We start from the raw sequence: 18,445 nt of genomic DNA, 5'->3' as shown, positions 1-18,445 counted from the left end.
TACCTTCATTTGTCAGACAGTATTTCGTTCCTTGGGTCTGTCCATCAACCTGGAAAAATCTCAATTGCAGCCAACAACTTGCAAGGATTTCCTAGGAGCCACGCTGGACACCAAGCTAGCAAAGGCGTTTGTTTCCCTGGAACGTCAGCAAAGGATTCTACGGTTAGTCTTACTTCTTCTGACAAAGAGTTGCATTTCAGTCAGTCTGTTGAAGTCCTTTCTAGGGATGGCTTCTTCGTGCATCGCTCTTATCCCTCATTGCAGACTACGAGCACGACCTATTCAAGAGGGACTGGACGGACAGTGGCGTCAAATCACCGGTTCCTTCAACGATCAGATTGCCATCACCATTCCCATGAAGAAAGCGCTCAGATGGTGGGCGCAGCCACGTCATCTTGCAGCAGGGATGTCCTTCCTGTTCAACACCCCGGATCTGACACTAACTATGGACGCATCTCTGGAGGGTTGGGGAGCGCACCTCCAAGACCTGTCCATCAAGTGGAAATGGACTCTGCACCAGAAAGCCTGGTACATCAACAAATTGGAGCTCATGGCTATCTTTTTAGCCCTGAAATCGTTTCAACCCGTGCTGCAGGGAGAGTCTGTTCTCATACAGACAGACAACACAACCTGCATGCACTACATAAACAAGCACGGCGGAACGAAGTCTCCGGCGTTATCCCGCCTAGCACAGGCGATTTGGGACTGGTCCATCAATCATCAAATCACAATCACTGCAGTTCATCTTCCGGGGTTGTCCAACCTCCTGGCAGATTCCCTAAGCAGATCCCGATCATCCACCCACGAGTGTGAACTTCATCAACCAACACTCAATATGATCTTTCGTCGCTGGGGCCACCCAGCACTAGACCTCTTCGCGACTCCAGAGAACCGCAAATGCCCCGCTTACGCAAGTTGGCATCCCCACAAAGGGTCACAGGGCAATGCCCTTTTGATGGATTGGTTGAATCTCTTTGCTTACGCCTTTCCTCCGATCCCTCTGGTGCCGCGAGTGCTTTGGAAGATTCGGAGAGAACCCTGCCACATCCTTCTCATTGCTCCCAGGTGGCCACGGCAGGCGTGGTTCTCGGAGCTGCTCCTCCTGTCTCAATGCAAGCCCATCCTTCTTCATCCTCGGATGGATCTTCTCTCCATGGACAGGGGTCTGATCTACCATCCGGACCCCTCTTCTCTGAGCTTATCAGCCTGTAACCTGAGCACTGTGAATTTGCACATCTAACCATCCCTCAAGAGTGTCGTGACATCATTGCTCAGGCCAGAGCTCCATCAACTATAAAGACTTACAAGTTAAAATGGAAACGCTTCTGCCATTGGTGTGCTGACGCCGGGGTGCATCCCTTGCGTGCCACGCCCGCTGAGCTCCTCCCTTTCTTTTTTCAACTAGCTCAGTCGGGTTTGTCTCGTGCTACTTTAAGAGATTTTCTGGCGGCAATTTCACGCTTCCGCCATGATGGCTCCGCCTCCCTATGTTCCTCCAGGTTAATACGCCAATTTTTCAAGGGACTCTTTCGAACTTTTCCTCCAGTTCGGCGTCCCCCTCCCGAGTGGCGCCTCAATATTGTCTTAACACAGTTAATGAATGCACCATTTGAACCAATCCATAGAGCGGACCTCAAGTATATCACCTGGAAGGTCGCGCTTCTTCTTGCTTTAACGTCTTCACGTTGAGTGAGTGACTTGCATGCATTCACAATCAAACCACCTTTTCTTCAGTTTAAACAGGATTCTGTGCTTTTACGCACTAACCCTACTTTTCTTCCAAAAGTGCCTTCGGACTTCCATATTAATGAGCCTGTTATCCTGAAGTCTTTCTTTGCTAACCCGCAGTCTCCTGCGGAACAACGCTTGCACTCCTTAGACATTAGACGGTGTTTGAAGTTTTACATCCGCAAAACAGCCCAGTTCCGAAGATCGGATCAGCTCTTCGTAGCCTATGGTCGCTTTCAAAAGGGACGACCAGTCACCAAACCTACAATAGCCCGTTGGGTGGCTTCGGAGATTGCTTTCTGCCATCAGAAGGCGGGAAAGCCTTTACAGACTGCAGTACGGGCCCATTCCACCAGATCTATGGCGTCTTCTACTGCACTCTTTGCCGGTGTCCCATTGCATCAGATTTGCAGAGCAGCCACGTGGTCCAGCAGGCACACGTTCACGAAGCACTACTGTCTGGGTGCCATGGCTGAAGGGGATACCGCAGTAGGACAAGCTGTGCTCCGTAATCTTTTTCAATAAGGTGAGCCTCTGTTCTACCCTCCTCCTATTAGTTTCCATATGATTTATGTCTTTATTATATATACATTTGTATGTATATTTTCTATTGCATGTGTTCTTACACCTAATTGTTTTCAATCTTTGCTTATGCATTGTATTATGGAAACTTTGTGTTATAGTACGGACTGCTAACTATTTTATATTCAAGCATATGAATCTATGAAAGACACCTCAATACTGGAGAAGAACAATTGTTACTTACCTGTAAACAGGTGGTTCTCCAGTATTGATGTCTTTCATAGATTCACATGCAACCCTCCCTCCTCCCCTCAGAGGCTCTCTTCTCCTCATAGACTCTTTGGGGTCACTCTGTGCTACGAAAATCTGAGGTGCTGAGCTCTGAGGAGAAGGTTCTAGAGGGCTGCTGTCGCCTGATTGGCTGCAGTTTGGAGCATCATAATGACAATGATAGGCTGCATTGGATCTTTTCTATTCCCATGTAGAATTTTGGGCAGACGCCCTATGCTTCTTCTTTACATATTTCAGTTTTTTTTCTTTTTCTAATTATATTTGGTATATATGCATATATATATATATATATATATATATATATATATATATATATATATATATTTTAGTATTTATTGCTATTTTATTTACCGTGGGACTCCCATTCCGACGACGGGGAATATTCAAGCATGTGAATCTATGAAAGACACCAATACTGGAGAACCACCTGTTTACAGGTAAGTAACAATTGTTCATCTCTGGCAACTTTCAGCATTTAATGGGCAAAAATTCACCTCATAGATGTTCCACACACATGACATGCAGACTTTTTAGACGTCAATTGCCAGACGCTCTTGATGTAAGTTAATCCTAAAAGGCATGTGCGAAAGAGAAAGGCAAGTTTTTTAGGCAATCAAAGAGCACACTCCCTAGATTAATCTCCTTCAAGGAGGGCACACCTTAGGAAGTAGAAGTGTCAAGAGCAGCTTTTCTCCTGCATCTTGCCAGTACGAAAAACAGGAACTTGGGCTGCTAATGTTGGGGATGCACAGCAAGTGAATAGGGCCAGTGATCATGAAGGAGAGGGTTGACCAAGGATCCCTGTCAAAGTTCTTGAAAGGGAGAGGTGCCAAACTGAAGGGAGCAAATAGATCAACCGAATAGAGATTTGTATTAGGGACAGTAGTACATCTGGTAACGGCTAGAGGCACCTCCTACATATAATGCACATGCTGGAGGTTAGATCACTCCTGTAATTCAGTGGGGTACACTGTTGTTGTACAGTTTGATTCCTGTTGTTCTGTGTGTCAGGCTTGGTCTAGTGAAATCCTATTCCTCTTTTCTCCAGGTTGGTCCTTTCGGAGGAGATGACAAACCTGTTAGTGGTGCATGGTGCTGGATTAATCCTGGACCTGTCTGCAGGATACCTGCTCTTCTTCGACCTAACGCGGCCCTTGGCCCTATGTTTTGTTTCATACTTCCACTGCATGAACTCTCAACTCTTCAATATTGGTAAGATAGGACATTCCTATTTCCCTGGCATCTCCCTTTTGTACTTCTCATGCCCACAGACCACCCTCCCTAATGTCTTGCTGCTGCTGGTCAACCAGACACTTCTCATTTTCCCATATATATCTCACTTAAAGCTTCTGCAACCTGTCCTGCATTCACATCTACTGACATGCACAACTAGAAATCCTAGGGACTCCGCTTTCACCCCCAACCTGCACACACAGCCAGCACTTTTACCATACACACCTCGCACTGACCCATACTAAGCCTAGGTTGATCCACAAATATCTCACAGCCCCACCTAAACCACCCCACCTCCCCAGACTATGCTTTCCACATCTGCACTGCTGCTGCTCTTATCTTACATTGCTTCCTAACCACCAGACACAAGTTTGCACACTCCAGAAACTACTCTAATAACCTCCAGGTAAACTTTCCCCAGGCAGACAGTACTCATTCCACACACCTCCCTAATTTTATTCAGCTCTCCATTCCTCACACACTACTCACTCCATTGCACACTTGTGTCACTACCCACCCAAAGATCACGTTTTTGTATTTCCAATCCCTTCTACTAATGACATTTGCTACTGTCACTCCATGCTCATGAGTATCTGTTGTCCCTTTCCAGGAATGTTCTCTTACACCATGCTGGCCACCAGCCCACTATTCTGCTATCCAGACTGGCCACGGCGATTAGTTACAAAGCTCCCATACCTCCTGAGGAAGGTCCTGCCACTGGTTGAGGCACCTCAGTGCAGCCAAGACTGTGTTTATATTCCAACTAGCAAACCACAGAGGACCAGGACCACCACCAGTGGAGATAGCTCCACAGAGAACCAGACTAAGGTCCGGAGTAAGGGCACAACGGAGATCCGACTCAACCTAAGGCAGAAGTTGGGTGCCCTCTTCACTATACTGTATATCCTGGAGCAGTTCTTCCTGCCGTACTCTCATTTCATCACACAGGTAAGGGCAGAACAAGATGTAGACTAGACTTGGGGACACTGAAACACAGTTTGACTTTTGAGGAACGGGGCAAACGACAGATGAGATTCAAAGGTGTTACTGGAGAGACTGAGGTGCACTCTAGATGCTGCAACAAAAGGCGGCTGGATACCAGAACATAATGTTAACGAACATGGCAGGGTCACTTTGTTTCTGAAGGTGAGTAGGAGACGTTTGATATCAGGTGACCATTAAGGCCTTAAATCGCAAGAAGTCTGAGCATGCTCCACAGAATAGATGGAGAACTCTCATGAGACTTTCTCACCACCCCTAATGCAGCACGTGACCCCATGCGTCATTAGTAAACTTTTTTGCAGTACCTTTGCACTCTGGTAGGTGGTGCTGTGCTGCTCCGTAACTCCACCATTCCTCTCAATAAATGGCATGCAGAGCCTATATAGGTGCAGCTCATACACTAACTTCGGTTGTTTTCTGCCTGCGCAATCAGACGCCGATCCAGAGTTCCCTTTTATCTCTTTTTGAGACCTTACCTCAATCAAAATGATCTGTTTCATTGTGCAAGGGATATGTCGCCTCCCAAAATGCCAGGTTTTAAGCCGTGTTAGGCCTTACGCAAATCATTGTGTCTGACAGATCCTCATCAGGTTTGCCTTTTGGTTTCCAGGCTGCTAAAGCCTAGTGAGGCCGTGGTGTGAGATGGCGGAGGCACCGTCGCACTGCTAGAGGATAGGCCACTGCGAGGGCCAGCTGGCTTCTACGCCTACTCAGGGCGGGCTCTGCGCCCGTTACTACCCGGGTGCTGCTCTGTGGTAGGCCGCTATGTCTAGGCGTACTCCCTGCAAAACGCCAGTATCCAGTGCATGGGCCCCGGATTTTCCACAGGCGGCCTCTGCCCGACGTCCCCTTCTCCCAGTGTCGAGTGCCCACTGCGCCTTTTCCTCCCAGGGCGGTCACTTGCCTGCTGTCTGACGGGGAAGGTGGAGGTCCGCAGGACCATAGGGTCCCCCCACTGGCCTTGGGGGCTCCGTCTCGCTGTAGGCCGCGTCTCGAGGTAGGGGCATCAGCGTTGCATCAGCACTCGGCCTTGAGCGTTGGGAGTTCGCCCGCAGTCTCCGCTGCGCGGGGAAAGGGCTGCACCCTGCAGTCTTCAGGTTAGGGCGGGTGGCGGCTCCCCTCGTTTTCTCGGCTCACTTTCTGGGTGCTCCCTTGTGGGACGGGTCGGTCCTTTCCTAAGCCGCCGTTGCTCTGGAGCAAATCCTCCCTGTGAATAGGCCGCGCCCCCACTGGTCCGTTCCTGCGGCGCAGGTGTGTCAGGCGCCGGAAGCATGGATTACCCCAATTTCGAGCTACTGTGGCCTCTGCTTCTGTGGTCGCCACTTTCCGGTGTGGATCGTGGTTGTCCGGGAGCTAATGCTGGTGAAACGCCGGTGCTGTACTGGGCCGCTAGTCTGAGAGCCAGAGCGACACGTCCGTTCAAGCCACCATCTTGGCCACGCCCCCTATGACAGCCCTTTATGCCTACTCTGCAGTGGTGACTGTGGTCTTGGTTCTGACGCCATCTAATCACATTCTTACTCTGCCCTTGAAGCTGGCTCTAAAGCAGTTGACAAAGCCAACAGTGCAATCCTCCTCAGTGACTTCCGTAGCTTCTATGTCAGTCAGTGCTACTCGCACTGTTACTCTTTCTAAATTTCTGGTACTAACCAAATTTTAAAGTCTACTAAGAGCAGTATGCACAGGAGAAGAGATGGAAGCTAATGGACTTCTTAGGTTCTGATTCAAATGTTGTGCATGTGAGGAGGTTTTTTGATGATGATGATGACACATAGTCATACAATATATTGCCCTCTCCTGTTTCCAGTGCTGCTCTTCTGGCTGATCCTCAAGATGTAAGTGATGTAAAGACTTGACCAGAGACCGAGGTCAATGCGAATTAGTATCTGACTGCTGCTGATCAAGCACATAATGCAGCTATAGTAAAGAAAATGGCATAGACCTAGGCGATCCAGCTGCACTAAGAACAACCAAAGCCCATATTTTGTACAGAGATGCTGACTGATAGACAGCTTACTGACTCTCTGCCTCCCTTTAAGAAAGTCTTAATTGGCCATGTGCATGAGGGCTGGTGAAAACTCCAGTTTTTGCCTGCAGTTTTAGTATCCGCTCCTCACAGATACAGATCAGCTCTTCTGATCTTCCATTGTTTTCTCCTCATCCTTCCCCTGAGAGCTTCATGCTCCAGGCTTACTCATTCAAAGCTGCAGAATCCTGGTTTTCGGGCAGAGACATGTAATCACAGCTGTCTTTTTCTTGTGTTCTGACAACCACAAAACCCTCTTTAAGTACTTGAGTTTTTGAGATCATGAGCCTTCAGTCAACATCTGGTGGTGAACATTTTTCAGCAGTGGCAGGAGATATCACAGCACTAGTGGGTTCTCTAGACAATGAATTTTGGGTACTCTGCTATTGCTGAAGAGATTATCATCTGTTCCCCCTGAATGAGCGCTCCTTTCCGGCACAAAAGCATTATGGTAAGCGATATTGTGTCTTCTAGTGAAAGAGACAATAGAAATGGTTCCTCCTTTCCGTATAGCAAACGATTAATTTACGTTTTTTCTGATGCCCAGAAAAGGATCTGAGATTCTTAAACAAATGTGGAATCCTTGGAACACATTTTATAATTTGCTTTTATTTCATTTGAAAGAAGCATTAAATGAAACAAAATGTCTATTTGAGAAATTTTATCTTTTATGTTCAATTGAGATTTTTACAAACAAAACAGCAAAGAAAGTAGAGGTTACAGTTCCCTAATTCCCAATATCCCATGAACACATACAAAGTTACTGTGTAACCTGTTTGGTCTGCAATAGATTGTTGAAATTATTATAAGACAAGCGGTTAGTATGGATAGAATGTGGTGTTTGTTACAATAGCATGAGGATGAGTGAGGAGGCAGGGGAATATCTTATGATCATACATGTACGATGGCTCAATAACCCCTCTAGCCAACAAGGCAATAAAGACTAAGCAAAGAGGACGGAGCCAAGAACAGGAGGAAAGAGAAAGGAGGAAATGCGGAGAGGGGGAATGGTAGCATTGTCGGTATCTAGGCCAAACTGTTAAGAAAAAAAGAAAATCTTTGAAATGAGGCAACATTTTCTAGCCTGATTTTTTTTTTAATGCATCCAATCAACCAAATCAAAATTACAGTGCATTTGACCATCACTTTCACCACCCTGCCATTTCTGACTGACAGTTCCATTTTGTATGTTGTTTCGCATTTTCACCCAACACATTTTGGTGTTATCTTGGAAACCATACCTATATTCTGGAGATATGTGCCTTTTTCTCCCTTTTTATGATCTGGCTTGATTGACAGTGCAGCTGTCGTCAGACAATTATGTAGGAATCACTAGGAGAGGGGATTTGGCTCCGTTCACATGTTGGGAGCCATTAGTACCTGTTTTGATTGAGCGCATGGTGTGGGTTTCCATGAAAAAGATGCTTGTCCTCTACACAGATGTGATCATTTTATTTATCCAGCTGCCTGAACTTCAATTTTTAGGGACACATACACAGCATTAAAATGCTATTAAAGTGTGTTGGCTGACCAGATAATGTATGGTGTTTCTCTGGCAGCAGCACAGGAGTGCAGTCAATTCAATTTTTATTGAATATGTTTTGGAACTCCGTGGAGATCCACATATTATACAATTACAAAACACAGTATAAAATTTTGACCATATAAAACAACTCATACAGACAGTGATTATACAAAAGCAATTTACCATCCTACTAATAAAGTTCTAAGAAACATTTAAAAAAATTAAAAATTTTGTTGCAAAAAATTCCATTTGGGGGGCTAAGAATAGCATTCAACAGAGCTGTTGCAGAAGAAATACCAAACTGAATACAAGCCGGTTTTATCCAAAGGCGCCGGTAGGTCAATAATGCAGGACAAACTAGCAGGGCATGTTTGGAGTCTTGAGTTGCTAGGTTACAGAAATTACATACGTTGGAGTGCAGTCATTAATTTACATTAATTTTTAGATCTGGCTTAACTGTGCAACAGTCACTTGACCTTTAAACCTATACCAATATTATTCAGCAGTTCTTTACTTCCTCACAAATACATATCCATTTCCATGCTATACTTAAGCCAGACCTATGGGCATTGTCTATTCTTGTTCTTACTTGATGTGTTCCCTGCCCTCATTCCGCTCTGAGCCACCATTCTGGCTGTCCTTGGAAAGTGCTATTCTTGGGAAGAGATGATGCATTGGTAGAACCAACCCATTATGAAATTTCCCTGGAAGGGCCTTGCAAGAGTTTAAAGTACAGGAAGAGAGTGTAACTAAGAACAGAATAAGGGCAGGTAGAGCAAGTACCATTGTGGTTCATCAGATAAAGCAGGGCAGGTGAGCTTCTACCCTCTTTTTCTGCCCTGGTTGTGATTTGGTCTCATCCCCAACCCCACCCATGACATCTTTCAACCCATCATCAGAGGCCATCCCGTTTGCTGTCCCGGCACCCAACATCAAGGATCTCCACATCCATGCACTACATAACTAGGTAGTCTAGGGCCACAAGCTTCATCTTGAGACCCATCTCAACATCCACAACTATAAATTCTGGGGGCGGTCTCCCTTAGGACCTTCTCCCTTGTGCGGTCACACCTCAAAACTCAGCGAGAAAGTCAGATTTTGAAAACAGATGACTGTCCGTGCCTCTTCACCATATCCAGAGTCTTTGACTGTCAAATGTCCACCCATCCCAATGGCACAAGATGATTTGCAGCCTCCGCCACATCCAGAGAAAACCACTATCCCAAAAGTGCCACAACTTTCTGTTAACATGTCAAGTATTCCGAGATGCTAGCACCAATACTGGCTTATCTACCAATTCCTCGCCTTTCTCCTCCACCACCTCACAGAAGCTTACTAAAAGGACGAACTCCTCGCAGGAGAAGAGGCTTGACGATGCTTATGAACCTCCAACGAAGAAAAAATGTTAGAAAGATTGTCTCAAAACAGAAAATCAGAAGACATGAGATGAAGATAAAGAACTTGGGAATTGCCTCTTCCTCATGAACAATTGGGATGATACTTGTCAGCCTTGTGCATCTAGAGAAGTCTGTTCACCTTCTACTTCTTCCTCGGATCCTGATAGAACAAGTCCTTACTCAGCAAGAACACCAGACTCCTCTCCACATTTGCTGTCTTTGGTGGACAATGTTAGCTTCCACTAGATATCAATAGAGCAGCAAAAAGGCTCAACTAAGAAGTTGTCTTCCCGGTGTATGTGTTCTCCACAATTTATGGTACTGTTCTCCAAAAGCAACAAATAAAACCTTTGCTATAACGCCCGAGTTTCCCTTTGACAGCTCTATGAGAAAAAAAGATCAAGATGATGAACTCAATTGGCAAAAAGATGCATGCTGGACATCTGCTACTTCCATAAAAGCTTCTAAATCGCTGCCCTACTAGGCAGATTCAACAAAGTTGTAATACTCCTTAGATAGATTTTGAAGCTTCTTCCCAGAGAAAATAGAGCCTATTTCAAGGAATCTTTCAAAGAAGGAATGATCACCTCAGGCTAGATGAGTAACGCAACAAAAAATTCAGCAGACCATGGAGCACTATTATAGTCTTTTGTTTTGCCTGGCATCTCATCCATATGTGCATCAAAAGGTAAAGTAAGTGCTACTCTCTAGATCTTCACTTTTTAGCCCTCATCCTGATGAGGAGTATGCGGACAGAGGCCAAAACCTTGCATTCTGTAGGGAAAAAGAAGTTTGGAAGATGCAGCACAAGGGTTATGGTTATGGGAATGGAATACAGTGTTTCCACAAACCTACTTAAAAATCCAGCAACCAGTCCAGCTCAAGGGGCAACAATAACAACTTCCTCAGCAGTTGTTTTCCAAAATCCAAAGATTCAGATTGGAGGAGATCTCCAACAGCTGTCCAGGCCTAAGGATAAGCTTCCCTTTCAAACTGTTAGTCCCTACTCTGCCATGAGGGCTCGACTGCCATTTCTTTCACACTCAGATTTTCTTAGACAGCAGCAGGCCAGGTGGTAGCTTTCACAGCTGGATGAGTGACATTACCCAGCCATGAAAGGTCGTAGCACCCCATTTTCCCTGCAGTCTAGAATCACATCAAGATACATCCAAATACCAGTACAACGGTGACTTCTCGCAGGCACCAGATGCTTCACCTTAACCACTGCCCAGAGTGGGAAGGAGTCTTTCCATTTAGAGTCAGAAATGGTCATGGATCACATCACAGGTGGTCCCTGGACATAGTCCGCTAGGGTCATACCCTCTAAAGTGTTCTACGACTGTGTTCCTCACTACCTTCAATATGTATAAGCAGAGCTCCAATGTATTCTTTCTGAAAGGGATTTTCAAGACCATCCAAGTGAACCTGCGAAATACAAGTTTCTACTCAAATTCTTTTCTTGAAAGAAATCTGGAGATTAGTGTCCAATCCAAAATCTGCATTGCCTAAATATATACTTTAAAATACACTCATTTGATATGGTGACCCCACTTAGAGTCCTTCAGCTACTCCAGGATGAAGGGTTTATGGCAACGCTGTACCTTCAGGATATCTTCCTTTTTTTCTTCAATTTGTTTTTATTTCAGATTCATACAGCCGTCAGCATACATTATCTCACACATGATTGTATTGTGCACAAACTATATAAAATAGAGTACACTTCTAACTTCCAAGTACCCTCCCTGGATCTGCAATGCCCCTAGGAGCAATCTGGAGTTAGGCCCACAATTAACATTGTAAGGTACATTTTACAGTGCTGGAAGAGCTGCACAACCCCGATGAAATAAATTGTTATTAATGATAAAGTGAAATACGAAACATGAAACCAAAATACTCTGGCAACGATTGGCGTTGGTAACATATCGCACATATTCAGTCAGAAGAGACTGGCTCAAACATATATCAGAGTCCAACTCCCTCACCCCCCAGAATGGACCTACAGCTCACCGAATGACATGTTGACGAGGCCATAACACGGGACAAGGTTGTCTTCCTTCATATTTCTCTCCACCCCAAGCATCACAAAATACATAGATTTTCTAAAAGCCGTTTGCTACTACCATTGTAGTTCCTGCCCTTCAGGCTGAAATCTACCCCCCGAATCTTAACAAAATGTGTTGCCCAGTAGCAGTGTTCCTCAGGTGTTAGTCCCTTCCCGAGATGATTGACTTATAACAGACACATCCATAGTTACAACGAAAGCCTCTAGCAAAGCCTGCCTTCAGTATTTCTACCGACTGGGACTGTCTCTCCCTTCATCACCCACAGTTCAATTTCTTAAAGCTATACTTTTTAATTGTAAATGTTATTTATATAGTGCTTACTACACCTGACAAGGTTTTGAAACGGGATGCATGAAAAGCTTTCCCATCCAAGGAGTGCATACACTACAGTCAGCCTCTTGCCTAGCAATGTAGCAAGATTCAGACTGCATCGGTACACCTCGCCTGGTCTCTTCTAAGGATAACATCAACCTATATTTCGGTTGTTCGTCCCTGCTGCCTGTATATGTAGCCACTTCTCGAATAACTGGACGGACTGTGGACCTTCATTGATAAGGTACAGTTGGTGGCCTGGGCAAAGATAGCTCTTCAGTCGTGATGTGACATAAATCAAATAGCTAAGGGCCTGTCTTTTCAACCTCTGCCTTTCACTTTGTGATGACAACCGACACACATCAGTGGATTCCTGATGTGCTCACCTACATAGATTGATTGTAAAACTGTCTTTAGATAACTTAAGACCACTTAAAGGTACTTGAGCTCAGAGCAAGCCGAGTATAATTTGCTGCCTTTCTTCTAAGAATCTGAAATTCTTCAGTGTTCATACGGGCTGACAGCACCTCCTTGATGTTCTATATGAACAAGCAATGATGAACCTAATCTCTAGTTTTATTGGAAGAAGCCAAGCTGCTTTTGACCTGGTTGTCCAGCAGGGAGTTTTGCTGAAGACCAAACGCCTGCCCGGAGTCAGGAGCAAATGAGCCAACAGACTCAACAGGGATGTGCCATGAGTGGGAGCTGGATGAAGCTCAAGTTTAAGGAGTGTTCTACTGTGAAAACCTGAGATTGACCTCTTTCCTACAAAGACCAGCAAGACAAGCTGATTCTTTCCAGCAAGTATACAGGAATGAGTGGAATGCATGCTTGATGACCTGGTTCAGGACATTTGTGTACACTTTTCCTGCATGTTTCATCATTCCATGGGCAAGTGCCAAAGTCAAACCGGAATGATATTGCACAATTCTCATCACCCCAGTGTGTCTGAAGCAATATTGGTTTATGAACCCCATGCAACTGTAGGATACTTTGCATATGCCTCATGAGTCACACCTGTTTTGCATATCCTAAAGCTGGGACAGTCTACACCCTGACATTGCAACCAATGGGCTTGAGCGACTTGCTTCTGATCATGTAAAATAGACCCATATAGATGTCCTAGAGGAATGCCTTCAAATACTCGAGCTAGCCCACCTTCTGTAACTAAGGCATACCAACTGAAATGTAAGAGATTTTGCAGTTGACGTATTGCAGAAAACTTCACCTATTGTTATTTCAATCTCATCAGATATTGCTAAACCTGCTACAAGTAGGCAAATCAAGACTGAAGCTCAGTTCAGTTAGAGTTCACATATTAGCTAGTTGGCTGATTATATATGTTCTAACAAATTGTAACTAAGGAATTTCTCAAAGGTCTTCTTAGGGCTGTTCCACTAGGTTCACCAGTCAACAATTATTTGAAATGTACCACTTTACTGTCCCACTTCAGCAAGATCCATTTTGAACCCATTCACTGGGTGAACTTAAATAAAGTTCTTATAAACTGTCTGTACCCATGTTGTTAATGACAAACAACAATGATTCTACTTTTTCTGTAAACTGCTCTTATTAATTATTATTTTATCAATTCTACAAACAACACTCTGGTAATGGATTCATTAAAGAGACAGTCTTAAAATAAATATGTGTATTTTATACATACATAGAGGTAAATTCAAAGTGGAGGAGTATAAGATGACAAAATCAGTGGTCTTGTGTGGTTCATATCTGTGAAAAGTGAAAAGGCCAGTTTTAAAGTATTCAGTCCCAGAAATCTGGATGGCAAGTGCAAAGCAAGTCACTAAATGGTTTCTGTTTATTTATAATTAACCATTTAAAGATGGTAAATGTCAATCTTGGAGCAGTAAATTAAAAATATACAAAGTGTGGAAAGCACATTATAGAGTAAAGATCAGCACATTGGCAGACGTAGCAACCAGGCACCGTAAAAAATAAGACAAATAGACATTTAAGAAAAAAGAATAAAGAGGGTGGTAAGCAAAGAAAGAAATAGCAGGGTGTGCAACTCGACACCACTGAACCAAAGAGTCAAAGCCAAAAGGCAAGATGCGGAGGTAGGTAATTTGCCAATTTGGTACCAAGGCTGTGAAACACGCTTCCACTTGACCTCAGATCATTACCAAATGAAACCTCCTTTTGAAAAAACCTAAAGACTTGGCTGTTTTCCCTGTTAAGTTTAGTCATGATTATGGTTTTTACAATAGCACTCACTCGCTCTGGGAAGCCCTCGGGCATCCATTTGCTTTACAAATCATTAACATAAGGAGGATTGGAAGGGGCGGGGGAAGCAACAGATGAACTGTAGGAGGAGCAAGCCAGAGTTTGTGGGAGAAACAGAGGTCAGAGTGGTGAAGAAGCATATAGTAGCGTGAGCAAGAAAATACATGCACTTCCATAGAGTGCTGAAAGAAAACAAATAAATTAGTGCCCCGATGTCAGCTGTGGAAGGATACATGTCACCAAATGAAAAGGAATCCTAAAGAAGCTATGCTCCAAGGGAGTGACCAACAAATGAAGAGGAATGAAAGCCATAGAATACGATGCAAACAAATGAGGTTGACAAGAACACCAGCCAATGATGCTCTAACCCCACTCTTAGTAATGGTATTGTGCATAAGAGGTCTTTTGACAACATATTGCTTAAGCTATCTGCAGGCAAGACCTAATTAATTTCTGCCAACAATCTATGCATTAATTCCTCAGTGTGACTACAACAGAGTATCTAGTATCAATACCCTATTCTAGGATTGCACCCAATTCACAAACCTCCAGAAATTAGTCGGCAAGCAAAATTCCAGTGGTTTACCTTTTATCACCCAATTGTCCTTCTTCTCAAACATAGGAGGCACAGATTCTGGGTTACTAATGTTCATCTTATTATGGAAATGAGAGCCTCCATCTCCCCCCACCCCGATGAAACACTTTTAGTCTGCTCACCAAACGTCAGACACATTCAGGCCCTCTGTCTTTCCAAACTCGACTGACAAAACTCATCAGTGGTGCCAGAGTCAGACCGTTTTAGCTGTCCACTACTAATTTAGTGGATATGTTGCCATTCCCTTTCTGGCATCCTTTTCTAAGAAGAGAGCATACAAGACAAAATGTCACTTTCACCTTGAACTTTTCTTTAATTTTTACAACACTTTGTTGGCTGCTAATGAACAATAATGCAATGCAAATATGTAGGCTGTATATTTTTATTCAATCTTTTTTTTAACTTAAAGTCAAAGGTTGTAAATACATGTACAGAAATACTCAAAACAAAAAATAATTTGTTCAACTCTTGCACACAGGACCATACAGATGTGGACACTGCTACTCTGGAGTACACTGTTAGCATTATGGTTGTGTCCAGTATGTTATCAGTACATTTCTAGCCTTGTAGAATAAGTAATTTGTCATCAAATTGTACCTAGCTGTTCTTTACTTTCACCTCAACAAGTAGTACATGCCTACATTGACTGGTCTCTTGAATGCAGAGTATATTTGTGAATGTGATCTGAAGTGGAAGCAGCATAATCGGTCAATGCTCACAAATAATAGGCTAGCTGCAGGACATGTACCATTGTTTTTTTTATTTTTTCATTAAATAATTGTGCATTACACCCCAATCTCCATCTCCACATGTATCCAATAGCTAATTGTGCATTTATTAGTGTTGTGTTGTTTTTGATCCTCCATATATTATTTTAGGGCTACAATAACTGGACCAATGGCCTATATGGTTACTCTTGGGACATGATGGTGCATTCCCGGTCTCACCAGCACGTGAAGATCACTTACAGGGATGGACTGACAGGAGAGATCGGGTATCTCAACCCTGGGGTAAGGACAGCTGCAACCAGACCGTGCTTCATGGGGGTGAGGGAAGACCCACCTGCAAGTAGTACTGTGGGAGACCCTTGGGTGGGGAAAAGGGTCCGAACATGCCTGGCCAGGGGACATAGGTTGTTCGCTATTCTGTATGGAATTCCCCTGCTGTTGTAATGTGAGAGGTTATGGGGATATTTCGAATATGACTCTAGTTCTCCTTGGCTACAGGGTGGGAGGGTTGTATTATTTCTGGCCCCCATGAATGATGTGGAGAAACTGTTCTCATATTTCCCAAGATCTCTCTAGGTTGCGTTGTGAGAGTTTAAAGTGACACTAGGCTACTGTTACTCTAGGGAAACTATGGGGTCACCTTTGTCTAAAATGTGGGTTGTTTGAAGGGACACTAGTCGGATATTAGTCGAGATCTTCTAGGCTATGAGAGAACTCGTAGCTCAGGCTGCCTGGGGTCTCGGATGGCTCTAGTATAAGGGCCTGACAAAGTCTCTGATCTAGCATTACTTGGTGTCTTGCGCATCTTTAGTCTTGGTGCTCTGAGGGACAAATGGACTGTTTCTTTGTGCACCTTGTTCCTTTCATGTCTGATATATGATTATAGACCACTGTTCCTGTGTCATTACCACTCGTTAAAAAACATTTTTTACTACTGCATTTAGGTTTTTACACAGACGCGCCGCTGGAAGGATCATGGAGACATGTTGAAGCAATATGCCACCTGCCTGAGTGGGCTTCTCCACAACTACAATGTATCGGAGCCCGAAATATACTTTGACATCTGGGTCTCAATCAATGACCGTTTCCAACAAAGGTTAGCCAGGAATGGGTTGCAATATTACTGTGCTGTATGCGAGCCTGTTCCAGCTAGGCAGAGTAGAAGAGGATTGGCGATTCAGAACTTAAAGATGAATGCTTATCAGTTCAGAAGCTAGACTTAAGGTTATAGGTCAAGTGTGAAGTTGCAACTGCTCTTGCCTCCACCCTCGTGGACCACCTTGATCTTGGCCAGATTCTTTGTATACAGAAGTGTTCCATTGGCCCTCCATGATCCCAGAGTAATAGGTTCCTCATGGTTCTTGAAACTCTTCTAGGCATCTGTCCTTGCCCTCTGGATATGTACAAGACCAGCTGTTTTGAGTCAGGGCATTGCAGTTTAGTATATGTGCAAAATAAAGGTCCACACCAATGTTTTGGATTTATTGCTTCTGTTAGGTTCTATAATGATCAGCATTTGGCACAGTTCACTTAACAAAGTGATGTCCTAACACAAATCTGCTTACATTATGTTTCAGCTAGTAGAATTTAGACTTCTATTAGTTAGACAAAAGGGGTGTACAAAATTCAGGACCGGCATACTGCTCCCTCATTTTATGCTGCGCCACCCACCTAGTATATTGTACACATCAGTTAACTCTAACTAGAACCAAGGGCGCAACTTAAGTTTTTATATCTCAGATCATATCTTTATTCTTTTCTTATACACAAGACTGGCCAACATGTGTTTTGTGACAAAAAATTGCTTCCTCAGGGCCACAACTTTAAGATTCAGTACTCCCTTCTTTTTACGTTCATATTCAAAAAGCACAAAATATTATAATCATTTTTCCATAGAAGCTTTTGTACATCTGACTCTTTCCTTAAATGGGCTTAGCACCAACAAGAAAGCAGACCATCAATCTCTATCTTCTAAAAAAAAAGTTCAAATGCCTGGTTTGACCCTCAAATAGTGAGTGCCATTCAGCAGTCCTTGATCCTCAGAATCTGCAAACCAACCCAAGCACATCTAGGACATCTTCGCTGGAGAATCACAGCGAAGAACATCCAAGCTGAAGATATGTGTCAAACTTAACAATTGGGAAGGCTGTATCCTCCTGGGTTGAGTCTAGCTTTCTTGCTTATCTTGGTATTTTATACACTTTTCCACATTGCTGCATTTACGCCAGTTATGACTTGTCTTGTGTTGTGAGATTTAAGGCCGCTGTCAAGTTCCCAAGGCTTGGTACAAGTCTTGTTCAAATTTTCTATCATCTAAAATGCCAATTTACTGCACCCATCATAGGCTTTGGTGGGGAACTACAGTGACTTTGTACCAATCTGAAAGAAGCCTTGTGTGTCTTCTATAACATCTCCATGCTTTTGCACAGCCTCAAGTTTTCCATCCGATCCCTTTAAATTCTGAAAGGCCATGAAAACCAAGCTTTCTGTTGTCTTTCTCTACTGCTTATTTGGGGACGATTGATTTAGTTGGACTATAGCGAAGAATCAATCCCTTTGAGCAATGATTCCAGGATCATAATAAAATTGTATTTTTGTCTTTTTTTAAATTGATTTTTCAATGAAACAAAGTAGAATGTATGTCACAGGGTATATCATAGATCAACTTTAGGAATTCAGTTGCAAAAAAGTTTACAACATTATTCAGATTACTCGTCTAAACATGTAGATTAAGCTCTAAAAACAAGGTACATCTTTATGTCTAGGATGGGCGGAATTT

At 43.7% G+C, this 18,445-nt stretch overlaps 1 protein-coding gene across 3 annotated transcripts in view; it reads left to right on the top strand.

Annotated features, from left to right (window-relative positions):
* GGCX (gamma-glutamyl carboxylase) overlaps positions 1-18,445 on the top strand; it is a 271,699-nt gene that overhangs the window by 185,637 nt on the left and 67,617 nt on the right. For all 3 annotated transcript variants that reach the window (XM_086943366.1, XM_086943367.1, XM_086943365.1), the window contains exons 7-10: positions 3,590-3,753; positions 4,385-4,722; positions 15,817-15,948; positions 16,611-16,762. In XM_086943366.1, coding sequence (XP_086799492.1) covers positions 3,590-3,753; positions 4,385-4,722; positions 15,817-15,948; positions 16,611-16,762 — 786 coding nt within the window. The remainder of the gene's footprint in view (positions 1-3,589; positions 3,754-4,384; positions 4,723-15,816; positions 15,949-16,610; positions 16,763-18,445) is intronic.

This window comes from Lissotriton vulgaris, chromosome 11, assembly GCF_964263255.1.
Source record: "Lissotriton vulgaris chromosome 11, aLisVul1.2, whole genome shotgun sequence".
Classification (NCBI taxonomy): Eukaryota; Metazoa; Chordata; class Amphibia; order Caudata; family Salamandridae; genus Lissotriton; species Lissotriton vulgaris.
This window is presented reverse-complemented; position numbering and strand designations above follow the sequence as displayed.